This window comes from Schistocerca serialis, chromosome 8 (genome assembly GCF_023864345.2).
Source record: "Schistocerca serialis cubense isolate TAMUIC-IGC-003099 chromosome 8, iqSchSeri2.2, whole genome shotgun sequence".
Lineage (NCBI taxonomy): Eukaryota > Metazoa > Arthropoda > Insecta > Orthoptera > Acrididae > Schistocerca > Schistocerca serialis.
The window spans coordinates 617030537-617049701 of NC_064645.1; the positions used below are offsets into that span (position 1 = coordinate 617030537).

The 19165-nt window shown below is 35.6% G+C and overlaps 1 protein-coding gene across 2 annotated transcripts in view; it reads left to right on the plus strand.

Moving 5' to 3' along the window:
- LOC126416038 (muscle-specific protein 300 kDa-like) overlaps positions 1–19165 on the plus strand; it is a 643030-nt gene that overhangs the window by 460304 nt on the left and 163561 nt on the right. For both annotated transcript variants that reach the window (XM_050083501.1, XM_050083503.1), the window contains 6 exons: positions 3156–3330; positions 6190–6303; positions 7079–7273; positions 7505–7684; positions 11293–11439; positions 15556–15714. In XM_050083501.1, coding sequence (XP_049939458.1) covers positions 3156–3330; positions 6190–6303; positions 7079–7273; positions 7505–7684; positions 11293–11439; positions 15556–15714 — 970 coding nt within the window. The remainder of the gene's footprint in view (positions 1–3155; positions 3331–6189; positions 6304–7078; positions 7274–7504; positions 7685–11292; positions 11440–15555; positions 15715–19165) is intronic.

The window sequence follows — 19165 nt, forward strand, 5'->3', positions numbered from 1 at the left end:
CGTTGTTGCACTTTTTAAACTACTTCAACACCCGAAGTTTGAACCCCCTGTCATGCGGACAGTGCACTAGTACAGAGGAATTTTTCTGTCTGTGTGTGTGTGTGTTTACAAATTTCGTATCAAAATTAATTAGACGAAACGTATACAAGATAAACAACTGCAAGATGCTTTTCTCTCTCTCGCTCAGTTTGTGCAGAATTACTTCTATTGCAGTTAAAACGAAATTTCTCATGTACCGATAGTGTTGTACCTGTTGATAATCCAAATTTTGCTGTTAAGTCTTCACACCGCATGTTACCTCTCACTGTGTCATAGATCGTTGATTAAATTACAGCCCTTATTGAATCGTAGCGGCTACAAACCGGACGTTCGCGGTTCTTCAGAAGTGTGCGGCAAAAATAGTAGCCTATCGGTTCGGTAATCAAACACTAATCTCCTCAGACTTAGCGATTTATTACATATGCCGTAACACATCTGCTGATACAAACTTTTTCTTTCCTAATTGGGCGATAAAAATGCATGACTAGAACCGTGAAATTAAAAACACATAATTATTTCCACGAGGGAAAGTTGATTCAGAGGAAAATTTTAGATTGCATCGTAAATGAAACAGTGTATCGGTGAAGCAACTTCATTAACTGGCACTGCTCTGTTGCGTCTATGACTGGACCTACTCTGATTTTGTCTTACAACACGATTAGAAGCTATTATGGAACATATAAATACTCTGTAGAGCGTATAAATCTTCTCATTCTTTGTGCGTTAGAGAATCAGAACATCCTGCTTCCCGCATTTATGGGTGCTGGTATTCTCCACCAATGACAGCATTGTTGTTGTTTGTGTTGTTCTCGGACTGCTCAGTTATTTATCTTCCATGAAAGCCAAATGAACTTTTCTTGTTTCTACAGTAACATTTATCAAGAATCAGGTTTTTCACAGTGATTTTTTGAAACTTTGCCGTTAACATTCTTGCTATATATAAACCAGCGTATTAAACAGTATTAAAAGAATATACATCGACTCAAGTATTCTTTTTGTATTTTGTGTTAGTCAAATTATTGTTAATTTACAATAAATTGCTCACTTTATGGATGCTGTTGAGTTGTGAATTTTTACAGTATTGTGTATGGTGTCCAGAGCATTTTGTTGTGATACATTATTTAAACTTTTTTCCTTTTTCTAAACAAAAACTTTCCTTGTGCTTGAGAGACAGTCATGTTAGTCACTCGCATTTTTATTCGAATTTTGAGTGAAGATTTATATTGTGTGAGGAGATTATTATTGTTAGGTTTTTGTAATGCTAATGCTATGTGTATAACAGATTAATTTTCCCAGTGGTTTATATTAACACGACATCGAAGAGACATGAGTAATGTATATACTAGTAGTCATGCTTTCGTTTCATTTTCTGTACTAATCACATAATGAAAACTAAAGTAGTTATGTTGGTATCCCAATGCAATGAACAAACTTGTTTCACTTTACCTCACACTATTTTATTATCTCCATACTAGGAGAATAGTTGAACAGGTTTACAGTAAATTTGCAGCAAACCCCTGTGCTCATAATCTTACACAAAAATTTATACTATACAATTCCAGACAAGATGTCATGTAGGTGCCATACACATAGATCTGTGTACTCTCACTAAATGAAACTCCATGTGTGCAATCTACACATTTGGTCTGGCAGGAAACTGAGGTTGCATCTCCACATGAATAAGTTAACCAAGAAGTTCAGTTCTGCCCACCGTGCTATTAGAAATATGTTGTACTGTTTTGACACATTGATAAAACTGCTACCAAGCTTTCACTTGTCATTGCCCTAGGCGTAATCTCTCGTTCCATTCAGCAGAGGTCAAAAATATGGAGTGTGCACATTACTGTAGGCAAAGCTGATAACTAAACATCTTACAGAAGCCTCTTCTGGTGCCTTAGAATGTTTTTACTCACAAATCAATCAAGACATTTATGTAATGGTATTTGTCTTAAGAATGAATTTAGAATGAATGGTGAAATTTGCAACTACAGTACCATAAGGGAAAATAATTCCCAAAATGACTTTGCATCCCAGTCACGATTTCAAAACAGATCTTTATATTCAGGTGCAAAATTCATTTAATTATTTGCCAGCAAACATAGTAACTTATTAGAAAGTCTATGTGTACTTTTTCATAATAATTGGGCTTGGATAACTAAATTTTGGTTCTTGGTAGACTGGTTTTAACTTTCCCTGTACATAGAGATCTGACAGCATTCTCCAAAAGTAATAAAGTCATGGAAGTTCTTAGCAGAAAGCAGTTTATGAGAATGGCAGGCGATTAGTGGAAGAAGAGAAGCGGTAGCTATTTATTTGTTCAGTGTAGCTGTGTGTGTGTGTGTGTGTGTGTGTGTGTGTGTGTGTGTGTGTGTGTGTGTGTGGAGGGGGGGGGGGCGGGGTTAAAATTTGTAATACACTCTATTAAATATAAAGTAATATAGAAGTAATTTATGTAATTAATAACGAGTAGATTAGCACACTTAACAGAGCTGACCTGCAAAACCTACTTCTGCTTGTTAATTTATAATTGGACTTGTTCCACATTCGTAGAAGCTCTTCTTCATGTGGAATTTATCGAATATGATGTGAGAATGCATACTCTGCTACCTATTGACATTTATTGTACTTTGCTGAATACTTGGAACACAATGCGTTGCATATTGGGGTTATTTTTAGTTCACAAATGCTACTTAACATTCTCTGTGCGATTCTTCCCTGTGAAATGTGTGGCAGATGATGGCATATAAGAAGTGTAACTTCAGATCACGCTGTTAATGCACCATTTTTAATAGTTGTAAAGAACAGGTATTATCTAATTATTGATATGTCAATAAATAATTCACTTTTCCATTAGATTCTTAGTCATTACACTAGCTTCGAGGCAGGCTTCTCAGCAGTTTTGCATATTGAAACAACTGAAGATTGATAGGGTTTTCAACTAAGCAGTATACAGTTTTTATAGATTAGTTCATAGTTGTGAATATTTATTTGCAAGTGAATATTTCTAAGGTTTAGCTGTTATTTATTGTTTGTTTCCCTTTTAGAAAATACCATTAAAAGTAAAATGTTTGCCTGATGTATAACATCATGATTTAAGTGTATCATTTGTTGTGCAGGCTCATTGAACAGCTGAGGAGCAAATTAAACAAAGCTACTTCTGAACTTGCACACATTGATCATATCCAGTTGGAAATCTGCAGAATTAAGAAAGAATTAGAAAATTTGCAGACAAGAATTGACGTATTTTATGTTTTTGGAGACAACGAGGAAGAAACTGAAACTGCAGTTGAGGTACGTATTTTTATTTTGAGAATAAATTATGTTGCAGTTTTTGGAAAATAGGAGATTTCAATGGAGATTCTTGAATGATTTATTCAGTGTATTCCCATCTACATTAAACTACACCAATTGCAAAGAACACATTCTTTCTTTCGTGTAGTTCATGAATCTGCTTTCATTTTTAGTATATCAGTAAGACTCGTTGGTTGAATTTGCCATTAGTCCGAGTGAGCAGTGCAATTTTGCAATTTAACGTATGACTACTGAAGCAGTTGCTACGTTTCATTTTCAAATCACAAGGGAATAATATGATACAGATATGTATTAATATATGGGACATTGAAGTTAAGTAGCTTAGGTGAATGACATTCATACAAAATGCCTGTTTTGACCAGTGTAATTAGAGACATCACCAAAAAGAAGAATCAACATTTGTAAAAAGCTAAAAATTTAGTCACAAAAAATAAATAATACCACCTCAGCCAAAACCTTTGGTGCAAACATCAAACTATTCCATATTGGGAGGGGGGGGGGGGGTGTAGGTGTATCATAAACACAAGATGTAAATTACAAGTAAAGTCATGTCATGTCCCCAACAAGAAGAGGTCGGGTTAAGATAATCATGGGCAGAGAGAGAGACAGAAGAGTTGGTGGAAGAGCAGGTACATCTTCCTCACTGGTTAGCTAACAGGTCCACATTCACAAGAAATTGTGTTTGCCAGAGCCGTAACACATCTCTTTCCTTTTACATTTTCCATAACATGTAACCTTTTATTACTGGGTATGTTATAGTGTAAATATTTCAAGGGCTGGTAGGCTCTATATTTAAATGGCTGTTCTTGTTAAACCAAATGTTTCATTCCTTTGCTATAAATCACTGCTGTGGCATTTTGCTCCCAATAACCATTCAGGTAAATATTATGGACATTCCAATAAAATTTTGTAATTTTGCCATACAGACTGTATGGTGCAAACAATATGTCAGTAGGCATTTTATAAGCCACACATCTTACATGAAAATGGCACAGTTTTATAATTATTTATCACTGCAGAATATTATTATTATATCCATGATGTTTGGAAAACTTTTCAGGTGCTTAGCCATGTACCAATGCAGAAAACCAGCCACATTTTATATTGAATGAATCTTCATTTTTCCGTAAGGGGTTTGGTCATAACCCACCTTCTGATGGCAGCATGCATTTCATTGGCAAATTTTCCATTTGTCTCTTGAATATAGCGTGTTCTGTACTGTATATAAAAAAATGCAGGGTACAAATTGCTTACTGTGTGCTGCCGAATTGAGCTGTGAGTCAGTCAAGTTGTAAAGAGTTTCATTCTTATAAACTGCAGAATTCTAATGTGAAGATGGCAAAGGGATTTAAAGAAACTGAATTAAGAGTTATGGAGGGTATACTACCTTCGTAAACCATGTGGCATCTAGTCATTCCCTCTTCATAAACCGATGGCATTTATGAAGTGTTTATTACAAATTTGTCACCGTAGCAGTACATATATTTAGGTGAGTAGTTTCAAACAGACTGGTTCATTCTCAGTGAAAGTGCTTGATTGTAAAGTACCACCTATAATTGGAAATATATGCATCATACAGTGACGATAGATAAATCTCACAATATGACTATGCTCACCGTACCAGTCAGAATTCTGAAAATGTTGAAATTGCACTATGGCATTTAGACATAAGATTTGACAAGGACACTTTGAGCATTGGATAACAATGCCTTCTCCTGTCTTGTACTGTTGATGTTATCAGTGTGTTCAAATCAGTAAGCATGGGCACTTTTTATACAAGGATACTTTAACCAGTAAGTTACACATTATTATGGTTGTCCAAATAACTTGTATTGAATGCTGAACTATGCTTCAAAGTGACACAGATACATGACACTATATTCCAACATAGTTGCCATGTTCCTGCCCACAGGGATCATAATGCTTTGCGTACTTCAACTTCGTAGTACATTTCCAGTCGCCATGCCATTTCACTCGCACTCAGTGGTGCACCAATTATCTGTACTGCAGCAGAACTGTGTGTGCAGTAAATCTGTCACATATGCTCTCTTCTGACTGTGTGCCACACTTTTTGCACAATGGTCTTAGTGTAGGGGCAACATGTGCAATTTACTTTTCAAAGTCCCTGCATACCATTGCTCACATCTTAGTGTCCATATTGCACTGTATTTTCTAAGCATACCGTGACATTTCTGTTAATCTCAGTCTTAGAAGCTCTTAAATTTGCAGCTAAAAATAACAGGCAAATAATCTGAGCTGTACGCTATCTCACAGTCATCATTTTAGTACAATGCCCAGCCTATGTATAAGTTTAGGTGATTGCCTACTACCGTCTAAGCAGATGCCATCTCCTTCCGAGGAATGTGACACATGTGAAAGTTGAAGTACAATAACACCCAGAGTACCGTAACTGATTTGTTTGTATGTTTATATAAATAGTTGTTCTTCAGTTTAGCACACTTTTAGATGGGCAATCCATAGCAAAGACACAGAATTAACTGTGAGGGCATACTTGCATCCTGCGCGTCCGTCAGGTCGTTGTATGAGTTAGTAGACTAACTAATACATAATTAATTAATGTGTATTAAACAGAATTGAAGTGCTTGAACAATACACTTGCACAAAAGTGTTGGGAATACAGAAATGGGAAATGTCTAAAGTTAATTTAATTTCAGTCATCTGCCAGAAACTCATACTAAAACAATTCTTGGAACTAATTATTTAATTTACTGTGATGACAGGAATGTATGAATTCTTCATGACAATGGATTAGTGATTCTAGAAACCCTGTTCACATTGATGTTTTTTTCTGATTCAAATAATCTGTTCTTTTCACAGAATCTGAAATCAGAAGTCAGTTCATTAGTCTCATCTGCAAAGGATTTCATTTCGGACACGAGGGACAAATACACTGAATCGCAAAACCTAGTGCCTGCTGACATTGCTCAAGAGGTAAGTGCTTTGCTGTGATTGAGGCATGGAATAGAAATTTCTAGATACATTAATTAAAACGTGCAGTGAGAGTTGTCAAGTTTAGTTGTAAAGAATAATAAGTCAGAAAAAATAGTATTGAATGACCAGATTTCAGTTGGATATATTTCAGTCTATCAGGAAAAATGTGGATAAGAGGCAAAAATTAAAACTGAAATTGAATTCATTAATGCAACAGTCATCAGTACAAGAACATGTTGCTTTGTACGTAATGAACTAGTGATTGATTTCCAACACCTCCCAAGTAAAGTGTTAAGTCACTTTATTATAAGGTTTACTCATAGTCAGAACAGTGATTGAATTGTATTGTGACCATTGCAAATTAGTCTTTCTGTTGTTCCTCTAAATATGTGCTGAAAACATGCTTCACAAGTAAAATCTACAAACACTAGTTTTCTCTCTTAGGTTTTAGTCTCATTAGTGTAAAAGTCTAATGAAACTGTGTGTTGGAACAGGTTTGTGTGACATTCAGTCCATGGCAAGATGATGCAGTATTGGACTTGTTTGTGAAATGAGCCAGGTTCAGATCCCCTACCCAGTTCACATGATGGGCTTTATCATAGTTCCTTTAAGTTATGGTGAATTGTTACCAATCAGTATGCAAAGTGAATCTCTGCTAGTGACTTTGTTGCAAATGCTCTTTATCATCAGATTGTTACATATGTATAATTTTGCATTCATCAGTTTTCAGTACTGTGATCAGACTGTAACAGCATATTTTATCTTTTTCATCTAGTTGTCATCTGTAGAACTTGCGTCAGAGAGTGTATCTAACAAAATGGATGAGAAAAGTCGAGAATTCAAACGAGCTCGCACCCTGCGACATGATTATGCTAATGATGTTGGGGAGGTTCAAGCCTGGATACAGAATGCAGAGCTGAAAGTTCAAGATCGTTCAGTGGAGCCTCTGCAGCTCAAAGAATATCTTTCAGTATGTAATTCTAGCTATTTTATGTTTGGAATAAAAGTATTTAAGAAAGCTAAAAATAAATTTTAGAATTGATATGAGTAGTATTTTAGCTGTTTAAAATCCTTTTTTGTGATTGGTTGAATGTGCATGCTATATTTTTGCAAGTGTCTTAGAATTTAATTATCACATTATGTGCATATTGAAATTTGTTTCAGTTTTTTGAGCTTGTGATTTAAGTTATACTTTTTGCAGCAAATTCAACTAGAGATTGGTGGTACTAGTGATAAATTAGAGAGACTGACAAAGAATGGGAATATAATCTGTGAAAAAACAAAGACAGAGGATGAGAGAACAGTTATCCAAGGAACTATCAATACATTGACAGACCAGTTTCAGCAGCTGAAAGCGTGGTTAGATGAAAAGAAGGGACAGGTAAGATTTATTGTTTTCATACATAAGTCCACATGTGAAGCTCTTCTCACCTGACTATGTCATTGTGTTGAAATATCATGTAATTACTCACTTACCAATCCACAGGATTTTCCTTATAGACTAATCTTTCATGTTAAACCAGGTAGCCCAATACATTACTGACGAATTCTATAGTGTTACGTGTTGAACAGTTATGTAGTGGCTGATTGTGTAAATTTGTGACACAGACGTTTTATACAGTAGACGCATGCAATGGGCAATCAAGGCTTTTAATAGGGTCATGGAACTTACTTCTTAATTGTCTTCCGACATTGATATTACTTGGTCTTGTTTTGTTTTGTGGTGTTGTCAAGCCTGTGCAGATACAACACTTTGTTTCCAGTGTTGTTATTGATGAGCCTTTTCCAGGCCTTTGACACAAAACCAGGCACAATTTATTGCCTAAAATAACATAAAGTCTATGGCTTATTGGTCCATTGTTTATGGTTAACAATATGACACAATCCACGAAAAATACTCTTAGTATTTCGAGCACCGTAACATGATGAATAACTGCTTCCTAGCTTCTTCTGAGACAACCAGTATACTTACAAGCAGCAATGTCTTTATAGTGACATATTTTCCACGCTGCTATCTTCCATTATTTCTGTAGTTGAATTACTTGTATTTTAGTGAATGTTATTTTGCCTTCTAATGGAAAGTTTTATCACAGAGTTGATTACCTGTTCTGCCACTGAAATCTTTTGCTGAAATATGTCTTGGAGCTTCTGATGGACCTCTTACCTGTTACTAGATGTTGCACTCAGTTCTGGTGAAACTTGAATTTGCATATCTTGCTGTCCTGAAAATATATCCTGGAAACTGATGCTATGAAGGATAGTGCTAAATTATGTAGACCAAACTAGAAATTTATTGTGTAAGTGGTTCATCCCACTTTATTCACGCTATACTGTTTTGGTGGTGGCCAGTTCCAGATTTACAATTCACAGGCTATACAGTTTAAGGGTCACACATCTCCTCTTTTGCAGACACACACAGAAGAAAATTCACCCAGTCATTAACCACAGTCACAATATTTATTAAGTTTCACGGTTGCATAATATACAGTAACCAACGCATGAAAGTGAAAGTGCACACAAAAAACATGCAGTACAATTATCAGCATTAATTATATGGTCCAGTACTAGAGTTTGTAGATCATCAGTACTTAGGTTGTATGTTTTTCACTCGCCCGAGATTTTAAGGGGAAAAGGTATTACTCACTTTCAGACTATTCACATACGTCTGTGTCACATATGCTATGTTATGGCACAGAGTTCAACTTTAACTGGAACAGAGATGTTATTCAAGTGCTTTCTGGCCCCAGATGCTGACATCATCTGACAGAGAGATGTTATTTGTGCACTGTTCAGTCGTAGACTTTAACATACTGGCTTAGAGATGTGTGATCTCCGGTATCAGACAGCTGCTTTTGGGGGAGGGGTTACTAAATGGTTTGAAATTTGGGTAGGTTAGATTTTACTTTTCTATGTGGACTATAAAACTTTACTATTGTTTGGTTTGTGAATAGTGTTTCAGGTTAGTACTTCACAAAAGTACGGGGAACAACAGTATTCAACAATCATTCAAAATCCTCCATTTATGAAAATGGCACCCACCTTGAAACAAATGTTTTATTTTACTAAATTATTCAAAATCTTAATTACTGGCTGGATTAGTGACAAGTGTCATTCGGTTTAGAATAAATACAACCATAAAGTTTTATTGTCAAAGTTCAGAAACTTGCAGTCATTAAAGCAAAGCAGGCAATTGAAATTTTGAGTGTCTGATATTTTGATGTCAATTAACTTGTAAGTTAAGTAATGGCAGTTAATACCACAGGTGTTCTTGGAAAGTCGGGATGTTTGCTTTTGAAATATTGGTGACAAGATGTCCTTTGCTGCTTTTAGCTCAAAATGTTTTACAATTATACAATGTCATCATTATTTCAGTTAGCTGTAACTTTTCATTACTCAGGCTTCAAGTACAATCATGGGCATCATTGTAATCAGGAAGACAAATGTAAACAACAGAGTTATAAGTTTAAATGATATTTCTTGTGAATAAGAATTTTATATATTCCTGTACATGTTACATATTACATGTGCAGCTGCGTTAGATATAATATGAAAGAGTGAAAAGATTTAGTTATTCTTTATAGCAGAAAACATAACAGGTGGATTAAATTCCATCTTGCTACGTTTCAAGTTATCAATGCTTTGTGAATGAGTTTGATGGACTTGTCAGAACAATAATTTGTCTATCCTTGTAGGTGATTTGCTCAGTGAGGTAACCAACAACTGTACACTGATCACCCTTAATATTGCGGGGTAATATGTATTATAGCAAGCATCTTTTTATGAACCCTGACTTCTGTTGATTATTGTAGCATCTATGTATTTGTGAACTCTTATGAAAGCATTGGCACTAGCCTAGATACTGTACAAGTCAAGTGTGCTTAGTAATGCTGAAAGTGATCTGTAACTTGTGGTACTGACATAATTACTTGCCCACACCTCCGAACAGTTAACGATTCTGGTTTCTTGCACAAATGCTGAGCAACAGAACAAAAACATAACAGAGACATCTCAAGGCAAGAAGAAATAACAGATAATTGGAATGTTTCTACCAATAGGAACACCAAACCATTTGAACTTTACGAAACAGCAGTAATTTTGTGGGTTTGGCAATAATTCCAGGAATAGGCAGTCCATGAAGAGAATGTCAAACTCAATTGTAAAGTAGCTGGTGACAGACGATGACAAATTACTTGTAAATCACTGAAAAATTCATATAATGTCCACAAATATCCGACCATTTCTGTCAAGTCCCAGCAGCATTTCTGTTTGTGCATGAGTGGTGAATGTGTTCTGTGTGTTGTTTACCTATTGTAAAGGCTATTTCTAGGTTCCCTTCTGCTAATGCATTGCTGTGCCAGTCTTCTCATTTATATATGCTAGTATTGGAGCCATAGCAGTGCAACATGAAAAAAGACATATATTGCTTCTTGTTACAGCTTGGCACTGATATGCTATTCTGAATGGTTTTAGCTGCCTGATGTGGTGACATTATAGCTCTCTTTCAGTACACAATACACAAGATCATTTTCCACATGTTAATTCATGTATTGACAGTAGCATTGAGAACTTTTTTAAAGTTGCTGTTGCTATCTCCATATCATTCAGTGATCTTCATTCCACCATCTTTATTCCATTAATAATTGAAATGTATTAAAAAAGTATATATTTTGCAATTATTTGTTGGAAATTGGCATAACAATAATGTCACTTTCTGTACTGCAGCAGCTACTCCAGATTTATTCTGTCTCTCATTCAGACACCTGTAGATAGCATATCACTTGACTATGCACACTCTGATGTGTGTTTCAGCTGAGAAAAAATACTAGTGTCTGTAGATGAGCAAGACCAGTTCGCTATTAGTGTAACAACTGCAGCACAGGCCACTAATCAGTAACCCATTAAGCATCTTGTTGCACTACTGAATTAAATGTTACTGCAGATAAATTTTCACATAAGAAAATTTGATAAAGTTATTTGATTTTCTCATAGGTCAGTGAAGCTCTGGATGCATGGCAGCGATTCATGACATTATATCAGACTGTGAAAACGTGGGTTGATGAGAAGCAAACATTCCTTGTAGAACCACTGCAACTAAGCAGTCTTACTCAGGCACGGCAGAGACTTCATGATTACTCTGTAAGTGCTACTATATAGTTATACATCTACTCTCACTTTGTAATTGCTGTACAGCAGTTTGTTTCTTGTCTAATTTTCTAGATTATGTGTGCAGTTAACCTTTTTAACAGTAAGAATATTGCAGCTGTTTTTTAAACAATCACACCTAGCTTTCAGTTACTTTTTGTCACTCCCTTCATGTAGAAGAACTTGTTAAACTGTGTAACTCACAAAATTAGATCAAAGAATTTCCAGTTATGTACAGAGACTGTACGGAAATTCAACTAGTTTATGTAGGGATATAAGCTTACTTTGATATGGTAATACATTTATTTATTGAAAGCTGATGAGTGTTGAAATCTATTTGTAGAATACCTTCCCTGTCTTTTAATATTTTTTTCAGGCATGTGTAGATTTTTCTGATATGAAACAGATCTGGAAAAGAAAGATAATATTCTGTTTGGTCTGTACATTAGTCTATAAAATACATTATAATGAAACTTTTTCTAGAAAGTTGTGTGAGAAATTAGAAAATACTGGGAACTTAATACAAAATAATTTCTTTGAAATGTGTGTGAACTTTAAACCCATGCAGCACTCCTATGTCGATGATCTGTTTAGAATTTCCTTTTAGAAACTCATTTGTAGTTTCTACATGTATGAAGGAAGGAAGATTAGTATTCATTGTCCCATTGACAACGAAGTCATAAGAGATGGAGTGCAAGCTTGGATTAGGGAGGGTTGTGCCATTTTAAAGGAACAATCTTGGTATTTTCCTCAAGTGATTTAAGGGAACAACAGAAAATGTACATCTGGATGCAACTACTCAGTTGCATGTATGATTAATATTTAATGACTGGCATGTGCTTAACAGAAATAAATAAAAGTTTGGTACAACATGGAGGAATTCTTTGATATACATTTTATGCCTCCACTTTTAAACAATAAGGTACTTTGTTCAGAAGAAGACAGTGTTTTTTTCCCATAGGATTTTTTAATTGCAGTTCTTGTTTCTTTTTGTATGTATTAATAAATTTGTCACAAATTACATTTTGTAAGGTTGCATGTGTGAGCTTATCTAATATCTCATTGTCCTGGCCCAATAAAAAAAGCTACATCCTTTTTTTCCAGAGTTCATAGTTAAAGTATGATGATGACCTTGTAAGCTAGAAACCAATTAGCCAAATAAATTAATACATCCATGATATTGTGCTTTTCATTTATATTACTAAACTATACACTGACTATTATGATCTGACTTGGTGGACACTACAGAGCTTTCTCATTCACAAAAGTATTCAGATACATTAAGCTCATGTTCCCCCTTATTGCAATGCAAAATTACTTTGTGTCAGATGTATTTAATGCAGTTCCATTCAGAATGTTTCCAAGACTGACTGCAACCAATCTGTGATTCTAAAAACTAATACCTTGAATGTCATTTCTCACACTGGGTACAGATGATATCTTTCATTTTGTGTGTAATGGCAATAATTGACTGCTGTGAGCAGACTAGTGTTGTCATAGATGAAGACAATTCTACCTCAACTGCAGGATTTAAACACAGCCATATAGCAACAACACTGTTCATATGGTGGCAGAAATGAATGAAATGGCTGTTTGATTTATTTATGCTGGTCGCTCATACCAGCAAAACAGTAGGGAATTTGGGTATCACATGTTGACCTAAAAGCCAAAGAAACTACTCTGTGTGAAACATATAAATCGCTGGCTATGATAAGTTTGATTATCTTTTATCTTTTTTACAACTACATTGATGAATTACAGAATGAAACTTAAGTTTTTCCTAGACATAGTTGATGAAATCATAATAGAAAATATTTTTCAAAATAGTGAAAATATGCTGCATGAATAGCCGTATAATCAAGATAAGTCTCATTGCCATTTAGCCAAAAATGAAGTTTGTTTTAACATGGAAATGCAGTCATGTTTCTTTTTACTTTGCTGCCACCATTGCACAGTTTTAGTCACATGCATTTCTGAAGATGTCAGGTGAGAGGTGTAATATGATTTTACATTAAATTAGAAAACACTATAAAATTGCAATACACTCTTGACTCTGACATACAATAACATAATTTTTTTAATGCCTCAGCCTACAGCAATATGTGAAATCCTCAAATTTGGTTGAGAATCTTTTGAAATGAATATTTAAAATGTTGATGTCAGTTCGTATTGCAACATACTCGGTCAGCAATACTTAAAAATGGGTATCAGTTTCTGTAACCTATTTTGAAAAAATGTTTCTGGAAGTAACACAAATGGAGAAAATTCTAAACCTATATGTCAACTGTTTGTTATTAAATGAAAATTGAAATAACCTTAACATATTGGCATGTTTAATAATATAAAATGAAACACTTCTTTTGCTCATGGTTGCTACTACAGTACAACGTTGTTGGATAGCAGAGGTTGAATAAGACAGTAGTCCTCCTACTAACTGAGCTGTAGGGAATTAACAGGTGAAGAACATGTTTGTTCACAGTAAAAAGAAGAGAGTTTGATAGTGCTTCAGCTACAAAACAATTTTTTTAAAAAAGATCATTACAATTATTACTATTTCATAAGACTGTAATACTGGATACATAAGTTCCAAATAATTACATTGTTTTTCCCAACAAATGGCATTAACATGTGAAAAAATGTGGTGAGGGTTACAGCTTGTGAAGTGAAAGTGTGAACAACATCTTCCTCACATAGCCCACCTGCTACACACATATGGGGTGGGCAGAATGAAACTAGCTCGGGAAATATTACATACACTATAAGATAAACAACCCAGCTTACATCACCATATGTGGATCGGATGATGTAAAGTTGGGTTGCCAGTCTTATGGTATATGAAATATTTCCCAAGCCAGTTGTATTTTGGCCACTCTGTGCTTTGTACTTTATACCATGCATGTATGGCAGTAAAACTGAGACATACACGTCACATATGCTTAACTATATCATGGGAAGTGCCTTCTGTGAGTTGTAGGTAGTTCTTGTAATGGACAAGAAATTGCTTCATTATTCACTTTGCAACAGTTAAATAAACTAATGGACTGCACAGCACAACAGTAACTATTTAAGGGCTACTTTTTGCTACAGGGCCTACACAGTATTATTATTATTATTATTATTATTATTATTAGTGCCCATGGTCAGACCCAAAACAGTAGCAGCCTAAAACAATCTAATTTGTGTCAGTTCAGAGTTGATTTGCAAACAATGAGTATAGTGCATGCATTTTAAACTTGGGTGCAGGGAATGAGCATCGCTAGCGAGAGGAGTGCTGCAGAGGAAGCGTATTTTGTGTCGTGTCTACACCCAGTGTGGACAGTTAGCTTTCTTTTCAGAGACTAAGTTGTAGGTGGTATTTATGGTGCACTGAAATTGTTCATCTTTCAATAAGGAAAGGTTGTTAGAAATATGCTGTACCTCAATTCAATGACTTATTAGTTCAGGTTATTAAAACTTGCACACACAGTAAATGTAATTATCTTTTATGATCTTAAAAATAAAAGTATTGAAAGATTTTTTTCATTCTAAAGCCTAGACATGTACCAATGTTGGTGGTGGTGGTGGTGGTGGTGGTGGTGGTGGTGGTGATGGTGGTGGTGGTGATGGGGTGGGGGGGGAGGGGGGCACTACTAGCTAATATGTGATATGTTTTTGCACTCAGGGACAATGGTTTCAGAAAATTTGGGAACCACTGTCTTAGACAAATCATTATATAAATTTGTCTTGTTTCTACTCCTGGTACCAGTTCATATTTATGTTGTTAATGATTTTCACTAATGCACAATGAAATTTCAAAGCATCTGCTCTGATCAAAATTTTGAACTTTCTTTTATATCCTCTGTAAGTCTTGCCATTATATTGTTAAGCACTAAATAATTATAGCTCTTTGTAATCATTCTATTCATCATGAATTGTCCTGTATTTGAATGTAAAACATTGCATTATCATTTTTACCTGACCTTGAAATATAGTATTTATGGGAAGTGATGTAAAATGATACTTCATTAAATTGTGGTGGCTGAAATATAAACATTTCTTTGTTGATGCTTATTTGTGACTTGACTCTTCAATATTAAACACTAATACATGTCTCTATATGCTTTTTGCCAGACTGCTGTGAAGAGTTGTAAACAAGTAAGCAAGCATTTAACTGACATGCGAAAAGAACTAGAGAGTATTAGCAAAGTAACAAGTGCTGGTGATTTACCTGAGAAGCTTGAAGAAGCTGAGGAAGCCAAGAATGAAGTGGAATCGCAGTTAATGGAAAGAGTAAGCAACAGCTGTGTTTTATAATTACATAATGAAGTAATGTTATTTAATGTGTCTTTTATTTTATCAGCATTTCAGATATCACACACTCACTTTGAAGGATAAACAACATGTTCCATTACAACATGTGTATTTCCATGATCAACTTTTGTAGCAGACAACAGATGATAATTTTTCTATTACAAGTCCTGTTCACATACTGTGTTGAAAACGTTTATGCAGTCTCAACCAGTTATTGCACAATTGCACTTTTTATTACAGTTGATATCTACTTGGATGTGGGAAGAAGCAGACAGAGAGGAAATGTATGTATAGGATTCATTTTCTGATGACAATTCCAATTGTGATTCTTAATTTTCTCCTGAAATGTTCAGGGCCTTCTCTGATGAACAAGACTGCCACGGGTGCTGACTTTTGGTGCACAGGTGATCCGGGAGATAATGATATGTAGGTTCCTGTTGTTTAGCAAAGGGAAAATGGATTTTGTTGGGAATCAAAAGAACTAACTAATGCTTGATGGATTTCTCGGGATAACGTAACCCATGGAATACCGGGTATAGGAAAGTGTTTCTGGTAGCTAGAGCAAACAAGCAGTTGTTAGCATCTCCTTTAGGCAGTGAATTGACATCACATAGTTCCTGTAAGATGGACATGAGGAATTATGGGCATGTAGGATGGACATGAGGAATTATGGGCAAAGTTTAAGCAGATTGAGAATTACGTGCCTAGTAAGTGGATTAAGGATGGGAAAGAACCACCATGGTTTAATGAGGAGATTCAGAAAATGCTGAGGAACAGAGACTGTTGTTATCTAATGAGAATGCACAAATGATGACAAGCAATGGTTAGTAGAGATTCATGTGTCTGTGTAAAGATCTCCATGCAAAGCTTACAACTACTACCACTGTCACATCTTAGCAAAAGATCTGTCAGAGAAACTGAGAAAATTATGGTTCAATGTAAAATTGCTAAGTGGGTCTAAGGCATCCATCCAGTCACTTGTTGACCAGTCTGTATGACAGTTGAAGATAGCAAAATGAAAGCCCAAATTTTAAATTTCATGTTCAAGAAATCATTTATGCAGGAGAATTGTACAAACATATTGTTGTTTGACCATCGAACATACTCCTGTATGGATAACAAGCATCCTTGCTGTAGAGAAACAACTGAAAGAGTTGAAAACAAATAAGTCACCAGGTCCGACTGGAATCCCAATTCGGTTTTTCAAAGAGTACTCTATGTTATTGGTCCCATATCTAGCTTGCATTTAACATGAATCTCTCACCCAGTGTGAAGTGCCAAGTGACTTGGAAAAAATGCGGGTGACACCTGTGTATAAGAAAGGTAAAACAACAGACCGACAAAATTACAGGCCAAAATCCCTAACATCAGCTTGCTGCTGAATTCTTGAACATATTCTCAGTTCAAATGTAATAAATTTTTTTGTGACTGAGAAGCTAATGTCCATGAAGGCATTGCTTGTGGAAAACTCAGCTTGTCCTTCCCTCTCATGATATACTGCACATGGATGAAGAGCGACAGGCAGATTCCATATTTCTAGAAATCTGGAAAGTGTTTGACATGGTGCCCCATTGCAGACTGTTAAAGAAGGTACGAGCATATGGAATAGGTTCACAGATATGTGAATGGCTTGAAGACTTCTTAAATTATAGGACCCAGTATGCTGTCATCAGTGGAAAGTGTTCATCAGAGACAAAGGTATCACCAGGTGTGCCTCAGGGAAATGTGATAGGATTGCTGTTATTCCGTATATACATAAATGATTTGGTGGATAGGGTGGGCAGCAATCTGCGATTGTGTGCTGATGATGCTGTAGTGTAAGGTGTCATTGTTGAGTTCCTAGACAAAATTTCTAGTTGGTATGTTGAATTGCAGCTAGCTAAAAATGTAGAAAAATGGAAGTTAATGCAGATGAGTAGGAAAAACAAACTGGTATTGTTCAGTTACAGCATTAGTAGTGTCCTGTTTTACACAGCCACATCGTTTAAATATCTGATCATAAAGTTGCAAAGTGATATGAAATGGAATGAGCATGTGAGGATCGTAATAGGAAAGATGAGTAGTCGACTTCGGTTTATTGGGAGAATTCTAGGAAATTGTGGTTCATCTGTGAGAAGGCCGCATATGGCACACTAGAGCGATCTATTCTTAAGTCCTGCTCGAGTGTGTGGGATTCGTACCAGTTCGGATTAAAGGAAGATGTTGAAGCATTTCAGAGATGGACTGCTAGATTTGTTACTGATGGGTTCAAACCACATGCAAGTGTTAAGGAGATGTTTCGGGAATTCAAATGGGAATCCCTGGAGGGAATGTAACCTTTTAGAGGAACACTGTTGGTGACAAAATTTAGAGAACCAGCATTTAAAGTTGACTGCAGAACATGCCTCCAACGCACATTGCGCGTAACGACCATGAAGATATGAGAAATTAGAGCTGATAAGAAGACATAGAGACTGTCGTTTTCCCCTCATTCTATTTGTGAGTGAAGCAGGAAAGAAAGTGACTAGCAGTGCCAAAGGATACTCTCGGCCACACTCCTTATGTTGATTATATGTTGAACATGTAAATGAAGAACAAGGGCTGTTAGAAACTTTGGTGATAATCCTAAGACAGAGGATATTTGGTCCATTTAATTAATTGTGAATTGATCAAACGTTAAACTGGAGCAGTACAGAAAATGAACTGAAATATATCAGCAAAGTAATTACGAATCTAGTGGTCTGTATGAAGTAAAGGTGCTAATGTTGGTTAGTATGCTAACTTGTATCTGTAAGTCTGGCCATGAAGATGTGCTATCATTTTTCTCTACTGACCATATTATAAGACCTTTACTTAGAGCTGCAGTATCAGCAAAGTGGTTCCAAATGCTGTTGGTCTGTTTGTGATTTGATGACCCTGAAACAAGAGAAACATGCAAGAAGGAAGACAAATTGGCACCAATTTTGGAAATTTTTTCCAGACTCATCAGTAATAGTCATAAAGTGCACTACTTTGGAGAATATAATTCCATGGATGAAATGCTCACACCATTTTGTGGCATATGTGGCATCAAAATGTATTTGCTTAACATGGCCACCAGACATGGAATAAAAAGCTTCTGTTTAACATGTCCACAATTCATACTTATATATTGCCTACATATGTACTGGTAAGCATTCTGACAATGCTGAACTGAGCAATGAAGACAGGAAACCTTATGTTCCTATGCAGTTAGTTCTTCAAGTAGTGTGGCCAGCTGTGAAAAATAACAGAAATGTAGCTGCTGTCAATTGGTTTTCCTATGTAGAGTGGTTACACAATATCAGAGGAAGGGGTTAACACCTGTAGGTACCTTGAAGAGAAATAAACCAAGAATTCCAATTGAATTCTTGCCTTATAAGAATTGGGCTCTTGAATCTTCTCTTTATGTATTCAGTAATGAAATTACTCT